The following is a 19,799-nucleotide window of genomic DNA, read 5'->3' as shown; positions in this document are numbered from 1 at the left end:
ATTGTTGTTTGAAAATTGACACCTTTTCATATAAAGTCAGTTTATTATCTTTCTATAATCTAATATAGCCTGTCTTTCCAATGGACTACTTATTTTGTTTTGCCTAGCTTGCTTATTAATTTATAAGAACTTCCTTTATAAGAAGGAAATCTTTGTCAATAAATAGTGTAAATATTTGTGCCAGGACTGTATTTTTAAAGTTTGTTTATGGCAATTGTTTTGCCATGCACACTTAAAAATTTTTGTAGTCAAAATTTTTTAATTGAAGTATAGTTGATTTACACTGTGTTAGTTTCTGGTGTACAGAGAAGTAATTCAATTGTACATATGTATACATAGATTCTTTTCCATTGTAGTTTATTACAAGATATTAAATATAGTTCCCCATGCTATTCAGTAGGACCTTATTTATTTTATACATAATTTGTACCTGCTAATCCTAATTTATCCCTCTCTCTCCCTTTCCCCTTTGGTAACCAAACATTTGTTTTCTGTGATGGTGAGTCTGTTTCTGTTTTGTAAGTAAGTTCACTATATTATTTTTTAGATTCCACATAGAAGTGATATATGATATTTATCTTTCTCTCTCTGACTTAGTATGATCTCTAGTCCAACCATATTCCTCCAAATGGTATTATTTCATTCTTTTTTTATGACTGAGTAATATTCCACTGTGTATATCTACAACTTCCTCCTTTCATATTTTAGTGGACATTTATGTTGCTTCTATGTCTTGGCTGTTGTAAATTGTGCTGCTACAAATATTGGAGTGCAAGTATCTTTTTGAATTACAGCTTTCTCCAGATATATGCCCAGGAGTTCGGGATTGCAGGATCATATGGTAACTCTAATTTTAGTGTTTTAAGGAAGCTCCATAGTGGCTGCACCAACCTACATTCCCATCAGCAGGGTAGAATGGTTCCCTCTTCTCCAAACCCTCTTCAGCATTTGTTATTTGTAGACTTCCTAAGTGATGACCATTCTGACCAGTATGAGGTGGTACCTTGTTGTAATTTTGATTTGCATTTCTTTAATAATTAGCAATATTGAGTAACTTCTCATGTGCCTGTTGACCATCTGTATGTCTTCTTTGGACAAATATCTATTTTGCTCTTCTGCCATTGTTTTTGGTTGGCTTGTTTGGTTTTTTGTGTTGCATAAGCTGTTTGTATATTTTGGAAATTAAGCCCTTGTTGGTCACATGGTTTGCAAAAAGTGTATAGTCCTAAGTGTACAGCTAGATTAATTTATGCATATATTTATACCCTCTAAAGGGCTTCCCTGGTGGCTCAGACAATAAAGATCCGCCTGCAATGCAGGCTTAGACAATAAAGATCCCTGGGTTGGGAAGATGATCCTCTGGAGGGAGGGCATGGCAACCCACTCCAGTATTCTTGCCTGAAGAATCCCCATGTACAGAGGAGCCTGGTGGGGTCACATGGGGGTCCATGGGGTTGCAAAGAGTTGGACATGACTGAGCAACGAAGCACAGATACCCTTCAAACATACCCTTTAAAACACTGCCCAGATCTAGATATAGGACATTACCGACACCCTAGGAAGTCCTTTTAGCCTCTTTAGGCTAATATTCCCTCAAAGGTAATCATTATTCTGAACTTAATCACCATATATTTGTTGTGCCTATTCTTGAAATTCATATCAATGGAATCATATAGTTTGTAATTTTGTGTATATTTGCTTTTGCTTAAAATTATGCTTATGACATTCATCCATTTTGTTGTGTTGTGCTTTTTTCTCCCATTGCTGTAGAGTACTCTAAGAATGTACCAAGATTTATGTGGCCATTTTAATCTTAATGGACATTTGGCTTGCTTCCAGTTTAGGGCTATTATGAATAATTTTTGTATAGATCTTTTGGAGAACATACATACTCATTTCTGTTGGGTATACACCCAAGAATAGAATTGATGGATCCTAGGGTATACATTTGCTAACTTTATTAGAACCTGCCAGTTTACCAAAGTGGTTGAACCAATTTACATTCTCATTAGCAGTGTATAACAGTTCTCAGGTGTCTTCTGTTTTTGTTAGCAATTAATAAGGTCCTTTTTTTTTTTTTTCCCATTTTAACCATTCTGATGCAGTTGCACTAGAGACCACTATTTCTAAATTTGAGTATTTTAACATATTTTCTCCACATCTAGACTCTTTTCCTATACTGTGGTGATCATTCTAAGAAATTTCCTGTGGAACAATGTCTGTTTGTTTTGACTGACATGTAATGTTGAAAAATGTGCGGATGACTATAGTGACCTTTCTGACCCACTATTGAATAGGAATATGCATGACAACTACTGCACAGGATTATTTTAAAGACTGCATTATTTAAAATTATTGTGAAGATTAAGTTACTGAGCATAGTTAATATATCTGAAAGAACTCTGAAGGGAAAGCACTTGAGCAAACAAGTACTGAGTCCAAACTATTAAGCTAGGTGCTATTCTAGGCACTGTGAATAAATCAGCGAACAAAACAAAGACCCTTGCCCTCATGGAACTTATACTTTAGGGCAGAGGCAGACAAAAATAAGAGACATAATAAGTGAATTATATAGTATATCAGAAAGTTGTAAATGCTGTAGACTAAGGTAAGAAAAGAAAGAGGAGGGCATGGAGGTTTAGTAGTTGAGGGAATGTCACATTTTTAATAGTAAGGTCAAGTGGAGTCCATGCCTAAGTGGCACTTGAGCCAATGTCAAGAGGAGGCGAAGGAATGAGTCATGAAAATACCTTGGTGGGGAAAAGCATTTTAGGCAGAGGGAGATCTGAGGCAGGAGCATTTCTGGCATGTTGAAGGAATTGCAAGAAGGCCTAGTGTAGCTGGAGGAGAGTCAAGTGGGAGGGAAATCTCTCCTCTCAAGAGGCCGCCAATCCTATTGAATTAGAGCCCCACCCTTATGACTTCACAGAACCTTCATTACCTCCTTAAAGGTCCAGTTACCAAATACTGTCAAATTTGGGGTTAAGGCTTCATATCAATTGGGGTGGAGAGACACTGTTCAGTCTATAACAGCTTGCAAAGGTGAAATTTTCAACCTATTAACATTCTCTAACACAACAAGACTGAAGTGGTAACCTTGAACATTAACCGAGTATTTTTTGTATTAGTGCTTCTGAAGGTTTGCTGCTGATATTTGTCCTTTGTGCCCATCAAACTGTGAATGGACAGTTGTTTATTGTATAATTGACACATAGCATTATATAAGTTTCAAGTATAGAGCATAATTTAATATATATATGCATATGTTGCAAAATGAGCACCATGAGTCTAATTAACACCCATCACCACACAGTTACAATTTTTTTTCTCTTGTGATGAGAACTTTTCAGATATATGCTCTTCACAGACAGCTATTACATATTTAAATGTGCCAAGATTAACTTTAGGTTCCACGCACAGAAACACTTCATCAGAACCCATACTATCTAGCATGCTGCCCTGCTTCTGAACTGAAGCTCAGTCCTTCCCTCCCTTACCCCAAATCCAATGAGGTTACTCTCCCTTTTTTGAATAAAGGGGAATAGCGATTTTATTTTTATATTTTTGTTAAGTATGAGAAAGGCCACAGTACCCGGTTTTTGAATGGGGTGTGTTTATTTTAAGCTCATGTGGTGTGTTTCCAGTCATTTTTACTGTGAAATTTGGGAGTGTGCGTTTGGAAACGCTTCAGCTAATCTCAGCCAAGTAAATGAGAATTTTCCTTCTGTTGAAGACAGGCAACTTCACATAGTGCGTTGTATCGGAATCCACGGAAGGCACTGTTTATTAGCTCTCAGTCTGCAATGAGAAAATAAGACTCAAGGGCCTCAAGTTCTAACTAGTCAAAGAACCTAGATTTTATATGATGGGAAAGCTCTTTTGAAAGTTTGTGAGCTCTTTTAAGCTAAGAAACAAATTTCACTTCTTATAACAACACACCCAATAGATGAAAAAAAAAACAATATATGTTGTTTCATAAGCATATGCTTTGAGTGGATGTTACCTTCCTAAGAGATTAAACAAAAACCTTGAAATTAACATTCCATCTCTCTGGATGCTCTTCTCAATAAACATAATAAAAGAACCTGTATAAATTTAAACTTAATTAAGAATTTCTCCCATTTTATTTTCTAACTTCCTCCTTATCTTACTGTGAAGGGACATTTCAACAAAGCAATTACATTCCACAAAGCTTCTTATTAAATACAATTGTAACATATTTCTTTAACTGTGATCAGTGTAGGAAATTAAAACTATAATTTCTGATTTCCACAGTGCATTCAACTAATTTTCATCTTCATTGTTTCTATCCTGCATGCACGGTCATCTATCATGGGGCATCTGTACCAGATTTCTCTCTGACTTTCCTGCTTCTACTGTCTCCTGCATTCTTCTTGCTGTAGCAATCAGAACCATCAGTCTACTTCTCTCCTTAAAACTCACTGTGCTCTGAATAAAATTTAAAGTCCTTGCCTTGGCTGAAAGGCCGTCTGTGATCTTGCCTCTAGCATTCCTCTCTGAATTCTTTTCCTACTACTCTCTCCTGGGTAACCAGGCTCCAGCCACCTTAGCACTCCTCTGTTCTTCAATTTCAGACCTTGGCCTGGAATTCTTGGATCTCAGGTCCTCAGTTAATTTCCTCTTACTTGTCATTCAGGTCTTGGCAAACTGTAACCTTCTTAGCCAGACATTCTCTGGGACCTCCGTCTAATGTAGCCTCTGTCCTTTCCTGGTCACCCATCACTTATATTTCATCTGTTAATTATAAGCACTATTACTACGAGGGGCAGGGGCTTCCCAGGTGGCACTAGTGGTAAAGAATCTACCTGCCACTGCAGGAAAGGCAGGAGACACAGGTTTGACCCCTGAGTCAGGAAGATCCCCTGGAGAAGGGAATGGCAACCCACTCCAGTATTCTTGCCTGGGAAATCCCATGGACGGAGCAGCCTGGCGGGCTACAGTCCATGAAGCTGCAAAAAGTCAGACTGATTGACTAAGCACCACCACCACTATTACTACGGGAAACTCTCTTGATCATTTACTTATTTTGGGTTTGCTGTTGATGGGATTCAGGAAATGATACCCCAAAATATGGCCATTTGGCACACTGAGTATTTTAAGCTGAAGGAATTTGAAGAAACTGGCAGAAGCAGGAAGTTCTCTCTGTCCTCCAGTCCTTCATCCCCGAAGCAGCTCATCTGGTCCTCAGGTGAGAGGTACTCTCCTTATGCCTGCAGGAAAGAAAGAAATATCCTTATATTCAAGATGGACAGATAGTGGGAAAGAATCTGAGCAAACAGGCCTTGCTAAATTCCCTCAGTTTACTACACTTAGCTCATCCTCTTTATCATATCTTTCCAGGTCTTTCCATTCTTTGTCAGTAGCACAAAAACACTCAGGGTTACCATTTCTTCTGGTCTTCATTTCCTTATGAAGGCTCTCGTGTCACATACAACTTATATTACATAAATTTGTATACTTTCCCCCTATTAAGCTGTCTTTGCCAATCTAATTTTTAGACCCAGCTAGGGATCCTAAGAGGCTTGGGGAAAACTTTTTCCTCCCCTACACTGTCTTCTTCCCCACGAAAGGAGGGACCTTGTAAGTCTGTTCATTGCTGTAAACCAGCACCTAAAACTGGAGAAGGAAATGGCAACCCACTCCAGTATTCTTGCCTGGAGAATCCCATGGATAGAAGAGCCTGGAGGGCTGTAGTCCATGGGGTCGCAGAGAGTTGGACACAACTTAGCACATAGCACAGCACCTAAAACAATGCCTGCTCATGACAGCTACTTCCTGTTATCTGAACAAGTGACTCCTCACTAAAGACAAAGTGCTCAACTTGATGGAGGATACACCAATGAATCAAAAAGGGACCATGTTCTCAAGGACCTCGAGGTCTACTGGAAACGAAAACAGACAACATGCTATTGGTTTTGGAGAAGGATGAGATGGCATCCTGCTGTGGGAAAGCAAAGCTGGTCTTGAGTAGGAGGTTATAGTTAAGCTGAAAGATAAAAGATGGGTATTTTGGTATTTTCTCTTTCATTCAGTGTTCCCTTTGTCCTACTTCGTCTGGAAAACCCGACATCTGACTGCTTAACTAACCTCTTTGAAAGCATGTTGGCACTGCACTTGTTTCTGAATGTTCCTATTGTTCTGTGAATTTGGGCTTCATGCGTTTGGTTATTTGCAGGCAAGTGCACCTACGGGCAAAAATGCACATTTATGTATAAACAGTGATACAGATTTTGACAATAAATTAGTTTGTCTAACTGAAATAAAATTTTCCATGTAATTGCTTTTATAAGTGAGCATATTTTAGCATTAGCATACAAATGAGCCCACAGGCCTAGACAAATACAAATGCTAATAAAATGTAAAGATACAATGGAATATTAATCCTGAGTTCAGTTAGGTTATTAATGTTAGGCTGCATTACATATATCATTTCCACAATACAGGTAAGCATGAACATTTTCTAAGGCAGTGAAAGATTTTGTGGATCAGAATTTTTAAAATCCAAGATGATTTCATTATCATCTGTGGAAATAAAAGCAGGATAAATGTTCCTGTATTCTGTGTAGAAGGCAAATATTTGTTTTTATTTTTCCACTCTACTTCTCCCCCATGCTCTGCCACCTTAATACTTGAGAATGACTTCATCATAAATATGATGATTTGATTTACTGTTATTAGAGATTCAGGTTTCCATGAAAGAAATAGAATGTAAAAGTAAATAAAAAGTTCTCCCTACACTTGCTTTGCTCTGGCACAGAGCCACGCACTACTCCAGGGGAACTATTCAGGGGAGAGATGCCCCTAGAGTTGTTGGCACACAGACCTCAATATGATGCATCTCTGTACAATGGAGTAAGCAAGCCTGGGTCATTTGAGGGAATTTGGGAATTTACACTTGCCCTTCTGAAGTTTTCCACTTAAGTTAAAGTGTTAAGTCAGGGAATACTTAACTTTCATTAGGAACACTCAACAATATTATACAACAAAATAAACTTTCCAACTTGTCAAAAAAACATGTATGTGAGTGTATGTAGTATACTAGTGTGTGTGTGTGTGCTCATTCATGTCTGACTCCATGGACTGTAGCCCTCCAGGCTCCTCTGTCCATAGAATTCTCCAGGCAAGAACACTGGAGTGGGTAGCCATTCCCTTCTCCAGCAGATCTTCCTGACTCAGGGATGGTACCCAGGTCTCCTGCATTGTCAGGCAGATTCTTTACTGTCAGAGCCACTAGGGAAGCCCATATGTAATATATATTAGGAGCAAATCAAGCAATCTCTCCTTTTCAGATTTGCTAAGAGACCCCTTCCCTGCCAAACTATGCAGCCATGCAGTTTACAAGACACTGGATTCCTCTCTGAGCACTGGAAGGGGAAACTGGATAAAAGTATTTTATTACCCTTTGCCTCTTTGATTCAGGAAAGGGCATCTGGGCAAGTCCAACCAATGAGAGGGAGGAAAACTATTACTGGGGCCTTTCGGGAAAAGTTTCCTTGATCTGCTAAAAGGAAATGAGGAAAGGAGACACACTTCCTTCCTGTCATTGGATGTTGTTATTTGGAGCCACTGCAGCCATCGTGGGGCCCAACACATGAGTTCTGCATATTGACACACATCTATGTTTGTTTCCATAGATTAGATGTATAGAGGTAGCCCCAAGAAACCTTGGAGATCACCATATTCTACTGTATCATTTGTTTTTGTTAAGCCAGATTCCATATTGTTTGGCTTATAATATTCCCCAATGGAAATCACAACTATTAAGCCAACCATTAGGTTTGGGAAACAATGATCAATATGGATATGATCTGACTATTTGGTTAGGTGCCATTTTAGAGACAGACATTTGCAATGTGACTTCTTTAATTATGCAGTAATTTCCAGACTAGTGTCCTACCAGAATTAATTCACTGGAGTTTGCAGCTTATTTCTAGACTATTTTAAAACTGAATCTAAGCTTTTTAAGAGGGGTGAATCAAATAGAGAGTTATAAAGGTGATTTAGCAATGCTTTTGGCCTTGTCATAGATATTATTATTTAGCACAAACTAAAATAACTTGAGTGTTTGTTTATATGACCATATGTTAAGTGCTTGCTTGACTCAAATAGCTCTAATCAGTTCTCACAACTGTTAGGTGAGTACTGTTATTATACCTATTTTGTGGATGAGGAAACCAAGGTTAGACAAAAATTTACTCAAGATCTCAGAGCTAGTAAGTAGAAAAGCTGAGATTTCCAGTCTGACTCCAGAACTCAAGCTCCTAATTACTGCAGTTTTCTGTTAAGGGTCAATATAACTTATTTATGGTTGAGGCATGTGGCAGACACTGTTGGGCATGTACTGAACAATCATTCACCCTTTCTCCTTAAGAAACAGAACCCCTATTTTGCTCAGAGTGACTCATGATGTCACTGAACCATGGCAATTCCATCTTCTTGTCAGTGACTGGTCTGCAGTGGGCATGTGACCATTTTCTGGCTAATAAGGAAGATTTTATGGCAGGTGTGAGGGCAGTCTGGGAAAGATTTTTTTCTTCTTCAGAAAAATGGTAGCAGCAGTGCCTTTCCTTCCTTTCCTGCTTGTACAAGCTTCCCTTTCTGCTTGACCTCTGAGATGTGATATCTGGAGCTATGGCAGCCACATTGCAATCTAGAGGTGAGAAGCCTGGAGATGAAACCCAACATGAATATGATGTTAGAGAGCAGGCACAAAAAGAGCTTGGGTCCTCAATGATGTGATTGTGCTGCTGAACTAAGCCCAAGACTACTTTCATTTGAACCTCATGTTAAAGATGTAATAAATAACTCCATGCTTTAAGTTACTATTAGATACTTCATTCGTTGTAGCTAAAGATATCCTGATAGATACAATCTGAGCAAGAAACGATGTCTTCCCAGAATTGCTGCAAAAATAAATCAAGTGGAGATTATTAAGACTTCATCCAGGAATCTGTTAGTGTAGGTAGTAGTTCAGAAAAAAATACTCCAGCTATGTCTCAGATCTGTGTAAATCTGAGCAATCCACATGATTTCTCTGCTGGTTATTTTCCCTTTTTCTCTCTGGATGTGCTGCTTCCTCTTCTCTGTCTGATTGACTGATTGGGACTTTCAAAAGGCTCTCCTGCTCTCTGGCTCCTGGTTGGATCTGTCTACTGGGATGTACTAGCAGGAGGATGGCGGAGAGAGGTGAGTGAGAGAGAAATCCTCTGGCTTTGCCCTTGGGTGATTACATAGGCTGACTGCCTCTCTGATTGAAGGTCACAGGCTCCTGTCAGGCTGCCCTTTCTGTGATGAGTTTTGGTCCTGTTCCTTCCCCTTGCTTTCTACAGATGGAGCAGCTTGTAGCCTCAGGGTTCCATATTTCCCTTGTGGTTTCCCACACCTTGCCCATATCTTTGTAAAGTACCATTTGTTTCCTGTGGAGGCCCTGACTGATATAATGGTGTGAACAAAATTACTGCAGCTGTTGAAGCTTGGGCTAGTCTACCTGAGATGTGGTGAGATTGTGGAGTTATTCATAGTTTAAATAAGGGCTTTCCCCAACCATTAAAGGAAGACAGGAGACTATATAAATGTCTTACTGCAAAAGTGAAAGTATCCTAGCTCAGAGGAAACACTTTCCACCTGAGGACAAGGTGACCTGGAAGAGATGGCATTTGGGCTGAGGATGGATAGGATTGTTTTAAATACAATGACAGGGGAGAGTGTGAGCCAAATCAGGGAGGAGAGAAAGCTTAAGAAGAGGTTGTGAAAGATTAGTGCTGGACGGGCCTAACATGTCCTTTGTTCACTATTAGTTCTCTCTCCACATCCTTTACAGGTGAGTGAACTTGAAACTGAGATTTGGCCAAGGTCAGATAGTAAGTAAGTAGCATGCCAGGATGCCAGCCCGGGTTTGCTGTGGTTCCTAATCCATATTATAGCCCATCTTCCTTCCCCACCCCACCCCCTGCCCTGCCCCCACCCCCTCCGCCTCCTCCCCCTCCCACCCCCAGCAGTCTCTCCTACTAGACTGTGATCTCCTTGAGAACAGGACTTGCGTTTTCCTCACTCTTGAATCCCAGTATTCTAGCACAGTGTCTGACATAAAATCGTCCTCCTCTTCATCAGCAACTAAATGGTAAGAAGTACCTACTCCGTGCCAGGCCCTATACTGATATTTTATAGGTTACCTCATGTAATCTTTACAACAACTTCAGTTCAGTCGCTCAGTCGTGTCCGACTCTTAGCGACCCCACGGACTGCAGCACGCCAGGCTTCCCTGTCCATCACCAACTCCTGGAGCTTGCTCAAACTCATGTACAACAACTTGGGAGGGTATAATTATCTCCACTTATCAGCCGAAGATGCTGTGGCTCAGAGAGGTTGTCCAATTTGAGGTCACACAGCGGTATGCAGGACTCTGTTTTACCTTCCATCAACCAGACTCCGGAGTCTTTGCCTCAAAGGATAACTTTTGCTGAAGAAATGAACGAACGAGAAACGTTGACTCTGAAGAAATGAACAAACGAGAAACGTTGACTCATTTTAAGTGGTCGGCTGTAACTGGCTACCCCGAGGCTCTGCCACCTCTGTCCTCGGACTCAGCACGACGCCTGCCCTCCAAAGTACCCCAGCTAGTCTCAGTACCCCGTGAAGATAGGCGCCCAGGCTCCGCCCCTACTCCACCCAGCCCGCCAGCCATGCCTCCACCTCGGGCAGTTCGGCAGCTCTTCTATCCGAGTTTTCCCTTTGCTCCGGCCGCCGCACCGAGGGCCTCTCTCAGCCCTGCGTTCTGGAGCCTGTCCCACTCCCCTGCCCCTCCTTCTCGCCCTCCCTGACTCCTCAAACTTTCTTCCACCCTCTTTAAACTTCAGTCATCCTAGTGCCCGCCTCCTTCACTTTCATCAGCCAATCGGTGATTAGCGTTCTCGTCGGGGATCCGCCCCCTTTCCTCCGAGGGCCAATCCCCAGCGAGAGTGTCGAGTGCTTGGGCTCTTTCCCAAGCGCCTGGCCCGTGACGGCAGCGCGCCGGGCGCCGCTCGGCGGGAGGGGGCGGGGCTCTGGATGAGGGATGGGCGAGGGCGGGGGGAAGGGAAGAGGGAGGAGGAGGAGGTTGCGGCGGGTTTGAAAGCGGCAGTTTCCTGGCAGCTTGGGCAGGCGTTGGTCTCCGCGATCCAGCTCCGCAGCGGCCACGATCGATCCTGCGACGGGTCTACGCGCGCTTCTGCGCGCCCCCGACGGATTTTTCCCGGTTCCGGATCTCCCGCTTCACCTCCCCGCCCCCCTGCTTCTGCCTTTCCCGCCGCTCCCGCGCGGAGCCCGGGGGCCAGCCGTCGGCTGTGACCCCGCCCGAAACCCCTCTGGAGCCGCCCGGGGACAATCCCCTTCTCCTTTCTTCAGCCTAACCCGGGTGGCCCTCGCGGAGCCCGGTCAGACCCGGAGATCGCCGCCGGGAGAGGTGTCCGAGGGGCGTCTCGGGGTTCGGAGCGGCCCGGCCCCCGGCGGGCTGTGGTCGGCGAGGGGGACGCCGGAGCGGCGAGGCCCCCCTCGCCGGGCTGCGCGGGCCGCCCGGGGCCCCCAGGCTGAGAGGGGGCCAGAGCGGCGCCCCCGCCGCCCGCGCGGGGTCTCCCCCATGGTGCAGCGGGGTTCGTGATGTCGAAGACGTTGAAGAAGAAGAAGCACTGGCTCAGCAAGGTGCAGGAGTGCGCGGTGTCCTGGGCCGGGGCCCCGGGCGACTTGGGCGCCGAGATCCGGGGAGGTGCGGAGCGCGGTGAGTTCCCCTACCTGGGGCGGCTCCGCGAAGAGCCTGGCGGGGGCACCTGCTGCGTCGTCTCGGGCAAGGCGCCCAGCCCCGGGGATGTGCTGCTGGAGGTGAACGGGACGCCTGTCAGCGGGCTCACCAACCGGGACACCCTGGCTGTCATCCGCCACTTCCGCGAGCCCATCCGTCTCAAGACTGTGAAACCAGGTACGCCGGCCCTGTCTTTCTGTCGCGGAGTGGGGGGAGTCCGCGGTGGGCGTCTGGGGAGCGGCAGCCCCACCCCACCGCTTGTCATCCAGGGTAATCCTGAACCTCCAGGGTGTGCCGGACTCCCTGTCAATGGGGAGGGCTGGCGGTGCTGATTCCCATTTTGCGGGTGGGAAAACTGAGCTCTGGCTTGGGCGGGCTGCTCTGTTAGCTGTCACCGGATTGCCACCAGAAGCTGGGTTTTCTTAGTTCGTAGCTCCATCTCCCGCCGCAGTTTTTGATTAGAGGAAAACCCAGCGTTTTTCTGTTCTCCTTTGTGGAAGAGGTCCTCAGGATTGTAGCATATTCTTTGGAACAGTCTTAATGCATTTTCTTATAGAGGAAAAGATCTTTATTATTAAGGCACTTGGTGCCAAGGTTACCACCTAGTGTACCTGAGAAGGCGTAGCTGCTTCAGTGTTTCTTGTAGACTAGCAACACCTCGGAGCTGACAGCCTAACTCTTGTCAGCTCAGGTGGTTCAGATGTCTGTGTACCGGTGGTGTACAATATGCGATTTGTGGCAGAATGGTGTATTTTTTCAGGGAGCTGTTGAGTAGTCTGGGTTTTGAAGGAAGACCTAGGTGCCTCCCGGAGTAAAATCTTTTGTAAATCTTTGATTTTACGGAATTTTGTTGAAGTGGTCGGTTGCAAAGGCCCCCGTTGCCCTGGTATCTTTTATGCTACTAAAATCTGCTGCAAAGCTCGTTACGTTTATGGCATACTTGCCAGTTTCAAAGCATTGATCAGACTGCGTACAGCGTACAGTGAAATCTGATAGGAGGTAATAGCCCTCATTGTATTTGTTGTCGATAACATCGCTGGTCATTTCAGCATTGGTGGAATGTGGTTCTGTTTCCTGAGGTATTTGAAGGGGAGAGAATTATGACTATAACGTTACTAGAAATTAAACTATTTTTTTTTCTGAGTGTGTTCTACTGAATATACAGTGAATCAAATTATAATGGTCTGCTTAATAATGACTTGGGGTGGAAAAAATCAGTCCATCCCTACACTGCAAAATGCTGGAAAATTCTGGAGAAAAATTTAACATGTCTCCCTCACTTTTTTTTTTCTCAGCAGCTCACTTTGGGAATATCTTTTTAGTATTCCTTAGGCTTAATGGAAACTGATGGTTTGTGGTGCAGTATCCATATGTGTGTGTATTGTGGATGTGTACACACACACACACATGTCCGTGCAATCTTAATTAAGATTTTCTTCACATGGTCTGTTCTATTACATTCATTTGAAACTTATGGGTTTATGTGAGATTTTCTTTTTATTGTTAATTAAAAAAACTTTGGCAGACTTTAAACATCTCAGTTTTTTGAGTTAAAAAAATTCTTAATTCAGACTTCTAGAACCATTGGTGAAAGGTAGAGGAAAGGCATTGGAGACAGTAATTCAGCCAGTCAGGTACTCTCAGTAATATGCAAGATACTTTATATATAGTATTATTGGTCTAAGTGACATTTAGTTCATATCCATGAATCAGGGAATATTGGGAACATTTGCATCATTGCTTTGTGTTTTGTTTTGATTAATTAGGGGTATATATAAAAGTGTTACTTATTTTCTGAAATAGTTTAAAAAATGATTCAAGAGGAAGTTGTTATAATCTCAAGTTATTATGATCCTTTTAGAAGACTGGGAAATTGTGTCTTCCATTGATATTAGTCTAGTCTAGTCCACATGTTATTCATTTCTCAGCCTTTATATAAAATTTATGAAAATAATTCAAAAGTTTAGAGTGTATTCAATGATGTTAATTAACTTAAAAAAAAAACAACACGTACCCCAAAATGTAGTTGACATTTTTGTAGTAATAAAGATTTTCCCTCTTGCATGCTGTCTTGTCTTAAATGTTTAGCCAAAATAAAGTGTACTGGGTATAACACATTTTATAATCACTAATGATAAAGTTCCGAATAGTATACTTATTTTTTAAAGATACACTATGCTTCATTAATTTCTAAAGGATACCACTATATGTCATCTGAGATTAATATTCTTCTTTCTAAGCAAGTTGTTGATATCTTTTTAAAAAGAGTGGGTTTTTAAAATTTCCTTAATAGCCTTCGTTGTTGTTGTTTAGTTGCTAAGTCGTGTCCAACTCTTTGCAACCCCATGGACTCTAGCCCATCAGACTCCTCTGTCCATGGGATTTCCCAGGCAAGAATACTAGAGTTAGTTGCCATTTCCTCCTGCAGGGGATCTTCCTAACCTAGGATAGAACCCAAGTCTCCTGTGTCTCCTGCACTGGCAGATGGATTCGTTTACCACTGAGCCATCTGGGGAGTCCTAGCCTCATTATGTTAGGCATTGTATTAAATTGCTTTCTTAAATGGCTTTACATAAATAACATTTACTGTAAAATAGCAAGCTTTTGTAGTTTAAGCACGTGACTTTAAATGTTAGATAGAAACTAAGAACTTGAAGAGGTTATTTGTAAAACTTTGAGTGTGATTAAAACAGCATATATATTATCTCCAGAGGAGACAAAGATCCCATCCTGTTAGGATTAAACTTGAAGTATGAAAATACAGAGTAAGGGAATTTTTAAAAAATTTGCAATTCACATTGGGGTCTTTCCCCCCTGCTTTTTTATCTAAACTTTGTGAGAAATGGATTTTTCAATGTAATAAGGTATTTTAAAGTGTATCTTGTCTCTTCTCTTGATTTAACTTTATTAAATCTTACTACAATATTTATTATTAATCTTATTTGTTAACCTTAACTTTATTAAACTGTGTTTATAACATGCCATTTAGAAACTACGACAATGCAAGAGTGGATTCAGCCATTTCCGTAAGATGTATTATTAGTAGGGAGTGACCTCATATTGTCTTCTGACAAAGTCCATGGTGGGAGAATGAGCCGGACTGTAGGCTGTGACTGACCCAGTGCCGTTTCTTTCTTGACTTCTCCTTTCATCATAGGTGTTAAAGGGAGCTCAGCCAAAGCCAGTACCGTCACCCAGATAACTTCACACCGGTTTTATGGCACTGTCTGTCTTTAGCTTTGTCTTGGGTTTTATATATTTTCTTCTGTTCTCATCTTTAATGGAGATTTGAAATTAATTCTTTAAAATATGGTTCCTAATCTGAGAGTTTTGTAAGAGAAATAGGAAATTTCTTACTGAATTCTTACTATTGATGTAGTATTTAGCATTCAGCACTCTCCTACTCCACCTGATTCTTGGCCCAAATTGACACCTGTTTCTTAACTACGACATTGTCGTAGTTATTTTCTGCAAAGAGATGACTTTTCATTTGAATTTGAACTTTGTATTTTCCTGGTAGTAAAGGAAGTTGAACTTTGAACCTCCAGTGGAATTGTTTCATGGTATTGTCCTGTGACCAGGATTAGTTCCTTTGATTTTACTTCAAAGTGTATTTTTAAACAACTTCTATTCTGATTAATGATGGTAGTAGTTAATTTTATTCTAAAAAATTTCCATTTCCTAGTCTGTTGTTGTGTAGAGTTTTATGGAATGTCTGCTTCATATACCTTAGACACATATCCCAGCGGTTGTAAATTATGTGGACTTTATCCCAGAAATTATATATTGACAGATACAATAAGTACATGAAATCCTTGTCTATTGCATTATCATGCACACAGTGCATTACAGCTACCTTGTCAGTTACTATATCTGGAAATGAAAATCATGAGGAACAGTGTTTTGGTTTGTTTGGAAAAAAGCTAATTTGAAACAGATCTTATTTAATGTTAATCAAATGTAGGTAAAATCTTTACCACTGACTCTTTGAGACATCCAATTTATAAGAGAATTTTGTTAAAATGAGCACATTCCTAGAAATACTTTCCTCATTGGTGAAGAAACATTACTAAATGCTTTTAAGTAAGGATGTTTATGTTATGCCAGTAATGAATAACTCTGCCCCTTTATTCTCTTTACTTTTGAATCTTTGTTAGTCTTTTTTGGTTTAGTGGGTAATTTGGGACTTAGGGTGAATTTTGTTTAGGCGGTTTTAACGTTTAAAGAAGGGAAGTTTGAGAGAAACTGCTAGCCTCCCAAGGTTGCAAAACAAAAAATTTTTTGTTACTTATACTAAAATAATAGAAACAAGAGACTGGGCTGGGCAGCCCCTTTGTTAGGGAAAATAGCATCAAATTTTGATAAACTTTAAATTTGAAACTTTCCTGCCTTTTGAAAGTTTGGTAACAATTTTTTGGGTCTCAAGTTGGTTTTAATAACTCAAGATTTGGGTTCTGAACTCTATTCATTAGTACCTTCAATTCATATGACTATTGGGCTTATACCACAGTGGTAGAACAAACTCTTTAACATTTGGATTTCACTTTTCACATGGTTTTTACTTTATGCAGTTTAGTGCTAAAACTGATTTTTATGCAATGGAATTGTATTTTATGCAATGTAACTCTGTTTTTCTTTTGAGATCATGGGATTCTTTTCATAAAACCTCTTGTAAGAGGCAGATTTCAGTGATTTTTTTTTTCCTCCTACTGGTCTCTAATTTATATATATATGTATGTATATATACACACACATATGTAGATATACATATGTGTGTGTAGATATATATGATAAAACAAATCTCCATTCGTTCAAGTATCTGACTTATGAGGTCAGTGCATAATCTTCTTGGGTGAATAGTTTCATATAATGTCTTTACTATATAACCCTGAAGTGCTCTGTAAATTTTGTGGGCACTTAGTGTTTGGGGAGTGTATTATAGGAGAATTTCATTTTTATGAACTACTTCAGTATTACCTGCCAATTTAAAACTTTGCCAGTTTCAAACTCTACCAATTTCCAAGTCAGTTTCTGGTTGGTTGTGATTTGACAGAGGACAGCTGTTTGGGTATTAAAGACTAGAGCTGTGTCTCCTTTAATTAGTTAATTATTTTTGTTTCTCTTCTAAAATTTTTAGAAATAATCTTCTTGCAATACTACATTTCAGTAGAGAGAATGAATGCCCTTAATCTAAAACTGTTCCTAAAGGTAAGATTTTCAGTAGCTCAGAGGGTAGTGTTGTGAGAGACTTGGTTATGTGGAAAGAGAGGCAAGTTGATTGCTCTTCTTCTCCTTGAACAAATATTATTCAGAATGCTTTCTTCCAAAGTGCTTATTTTTCTTTATAAAGAGAAAAAGAAAGAGTTCTGTTACTGGCACACATTCAACCCTCCTCAAGCATTTAGTGGTGAACCTACCGTGTGAGCTAGCACTGGTGACAGAAAAACATAAAATGTAAAAATGAGTCAAAAATGGTCTCTGTCTTTAGGAAGCTCTCAAGTTATTGATTCATTGGTAAGCAGTACCTGTAGTAAGGATTTTACCTTTTCCACTTTTCTCACAGTACTTAAACAAAACTCTTTAGGTAAGTTTTAGTTTGAATTTTGGTGGAAACGGGTCATTAATTGGCTATCCAGCATGCTGTTCTAAAAAGTATGGAGTTGCATCTTAGAAAGAGTGTTTAAGTCATGACAAAAAGAGGGAAGTCAAATATAAACAAAGTTATCTTTTGCAAAGTCTTCAAATGTGAATTACCCTTAAAATACATTGCATTTATATTCTGTTTACAATGCATTTTACACTACAGTTTGTAGTTTATATTACAGTGTATTTTATACCTTGTGTTTGCTTTATACCCATTTTTAGGAGGAGTCTTACATGCAACTTTTCCAGCCATGCTAGAACTAGTTCCTTTATTTTGGTTGAATAACAGATGAGGTAGTTTGCTTGTATTAAAGAGGTATGTTTTACAAAAAAAATACCTATCTTTTAATTCAGAAAAATCCTTACCTGGGTGTGCATAGTGAATTATAAAAGTTAAATGTATATATATGAGGTGAAAGGAAGGTTTCATTCTTTTTTAATGTCTAATGAGTCCTTGGAGACTTAGAGTCCTTATTAGAGACTTGGATGGTTGGGGAGGGAATTAGGAAGAATTTTGAACTCTGCCTGGCTTTGAAAGATGGATATGGTTTGCTTGGGTGGAATTGAGATGCTCTCAGTAGTAGGTAAGAAGCAGAAGAGGGGCGAACCATGGGGCAACAATGTTCAGTGCAGAAAGGTCTACAGTAGAGTCCACATCAGTAGTTTTTGTGTGTGTTATGTTTAGTTTTTTAAGGAACCTCCATACTGTTCCCCATAGTCTCTATATCAATTTATATCTTCACCAAAGTGTAAGACGCCCACTCCCAGTTTCAGACATCCTGGCATGGCCAGGGGGGCATGGACTACATTTCGAGGACTATAATTTGACTTGTGACATCTCTAAACAATAGAGAAAGGAGAGACTACGCTCATGAATTGTGCCTTGTTTTATTAACGTGGATTTCCTGCGTGGGCTCAGACGGTAAAGAATCTGCCTGAAGTATGGGACACCTGGGTTTGATCCCTGGGTCAGGAAGATCCCCTGGAGAAGGAAATGGCTATGCACTCCAGTATTCTTGCCTGGAGAATCCCAAGGACAGAGGAGCCTGTCGGGCTACAGTCCATAGGGTCTCAAAGAGCGACACAACTGAAGACTAACACGCACACACACTGGACGTATCGTTTGAGAGACTCAGTGAGAATTACAGAGAGTTAAACTTTTCTGTTATAATTTATTTGGGCTTTAGGTTTTTAATATTATGGAATGGGAAGTGGAAAGATATTGCTTCAGAGTTAATAATTAGGATCCATTCTATTTAGAGTCTTCTCGTCTTGGGTATGAAATATGAACAGTAACTGATCTACTTAATTAAAATTTTCTGGCATCTTAGGCCCTTTGCTCTTTTTTTTTTTTTTGCAGAGAATTTTAAACATATTATTTTCCTTGCTTCAGGGAAGTTTGTGAGAGGTTACCCTGTATCTCGTTCTGATTGGGAATTACGTGTGACTGTGAAAAATGGGATTTTACTATACATGATGACATTTAACAAGTAGTTTTATGAAATAAAAATACTCTAAAAGGGAGGAAAAATGAGCATTTATTAATAAATGCTCTATTTCTGAACTTAAATAGAACTATGTTAAACTTAGAGGAAAAAACAAAGAAAATAACTTCTAAAAAATCCACTATAATACTGAGAGGGTATGGAGAAAAGGGAATCCTCTTACGCTTTGGTGAGAATGTAAATTGATCTAGCCACTATGGGGAACAGTATGGAGGCTCCTTCAGTTCAGCTCAGTCGTGTCTGACTCTTTGCGACCCCATGAATCGCAGCACACCAGGCCTCCCTGTCCATTACAAACTCCCGGAGTTTACTCAAACTCATGCCCATCGAGTCGTGATGCCATCCAGCCATCTCATCCTCTGTCATCCCTTTCTGGAGGACAAGCTACTGCCCCCAGTGGAGGCTCCTTAAAAAACTAAAAATAGAACTGCCATATGATCCAGCAATCCCACTCCTGGGCATATACCCAGAGAAAAAAGATAGATGCACCCCAGTGTTCATTGCAGCACTGTTTAGAACAGCCAGGACGTGGAAGCAACCTAAATGTCCATCAACAGAGGAATGGATAAAGAAGACGTGGTGCATATATACAGTGGAATATTGCTTAGCCATAAAAGGGAAAGAAATTATGCCCTTTGCAAGGTGACATGGATGGACCTAGAGAGTATCATACAGAGTGAAGTAAATTAGAAAAACAAATATTGTATATTAATGTATATATGTGGAATCTAGAAAAATGGTATAGATGACCTTGTTTGCAAAGCAGAAAGAGGCACAGACTTAGAGAACAACTTTATGGATATCATGGAGGGAAGGGAGGTGGTGAGACGGATTGGGAGATGAGATTGACGCATATA

The 19,799-nt window shown here is 40.7% G+C and overlaps 1 protein-coding gene and 1 long non-coding RNA gene across 7 annotated transcripts in view; one reads left to right on the top strand and one right to left on the bottom strand.

The window, feature by feature from the left end:
- Positions 1-3,425: 3,425 nt before the first annotated feature.
- LOC122678137 lies at positions 3,426-10,850 on the bottom strand. Of its 3 annotated transcripts, none has more exons than XR_006336003.1 (3): positions 10,714-10,850; positions 10,194-10,480; positions 3,426-5,231 (listed from the first exon to the last, which is right to left on the bottom strand). It is a non-coding gene; the product is annotated as an uncharacterized LOC122678137 (long non-coding RNA). The 3 variants fall into 3 exon arrangements; XR_006336004.1 differs by having other exon boundaries at positions 10,194-10,512; positions 10,714-10,849; XR_006336005.1 differs by lacking the exon at positions 10,714-10,850 and adding an exon at positions 6,109-6,206 and having other exon boundaries at positions 10,194-10,707.
- Positions 10,851-11,071: 221 nt separating this feature from the next.
- The window catches only part of MAGI3 (membrane associated guanylate kinase, WW and PDZ domain containing 3), a 245,380-nt gene continuing 236,652 nt past the window's right edge, over positions 11,072-19,799 (top strand). For all 4 annotated transcript variants that reach the window (XM_043876802.1, XM_043876801.1, XM_043876805.1 and 1 more), the window contains exon 1: positions 11,072-11,971. In XM_043876802.1, coding sequence (XP_043732737.1) covers positions 11,656-11,971 — 316 coding nt within the window. In that variant the 5' untranslated portion in view covers positions 11,072-11,655. The remainder of the gene's footprint in view (positions 11,972-19,799) is intronic.

The sequence above is a fragment of the Cervus elaphus genome, chromosome 20, assembly GCF_910594005.1.
Source record: "Cervus elaphus chromosome 20, mCerEla1.1, whole genome shotgun sequence".
Taxonomy (NCBI): domain Eukaryota; kingdom Metazoa; phylum Chordata; class Mammalia; order Artiodactyla; family Cervidae; genus Cervus; species Cervus elaphus.
The sequence above is the reverse complement of the archived record's forward strand: the minus strand, read 5'-3'. Positions and strand labels throughout refer to the sequence as shown.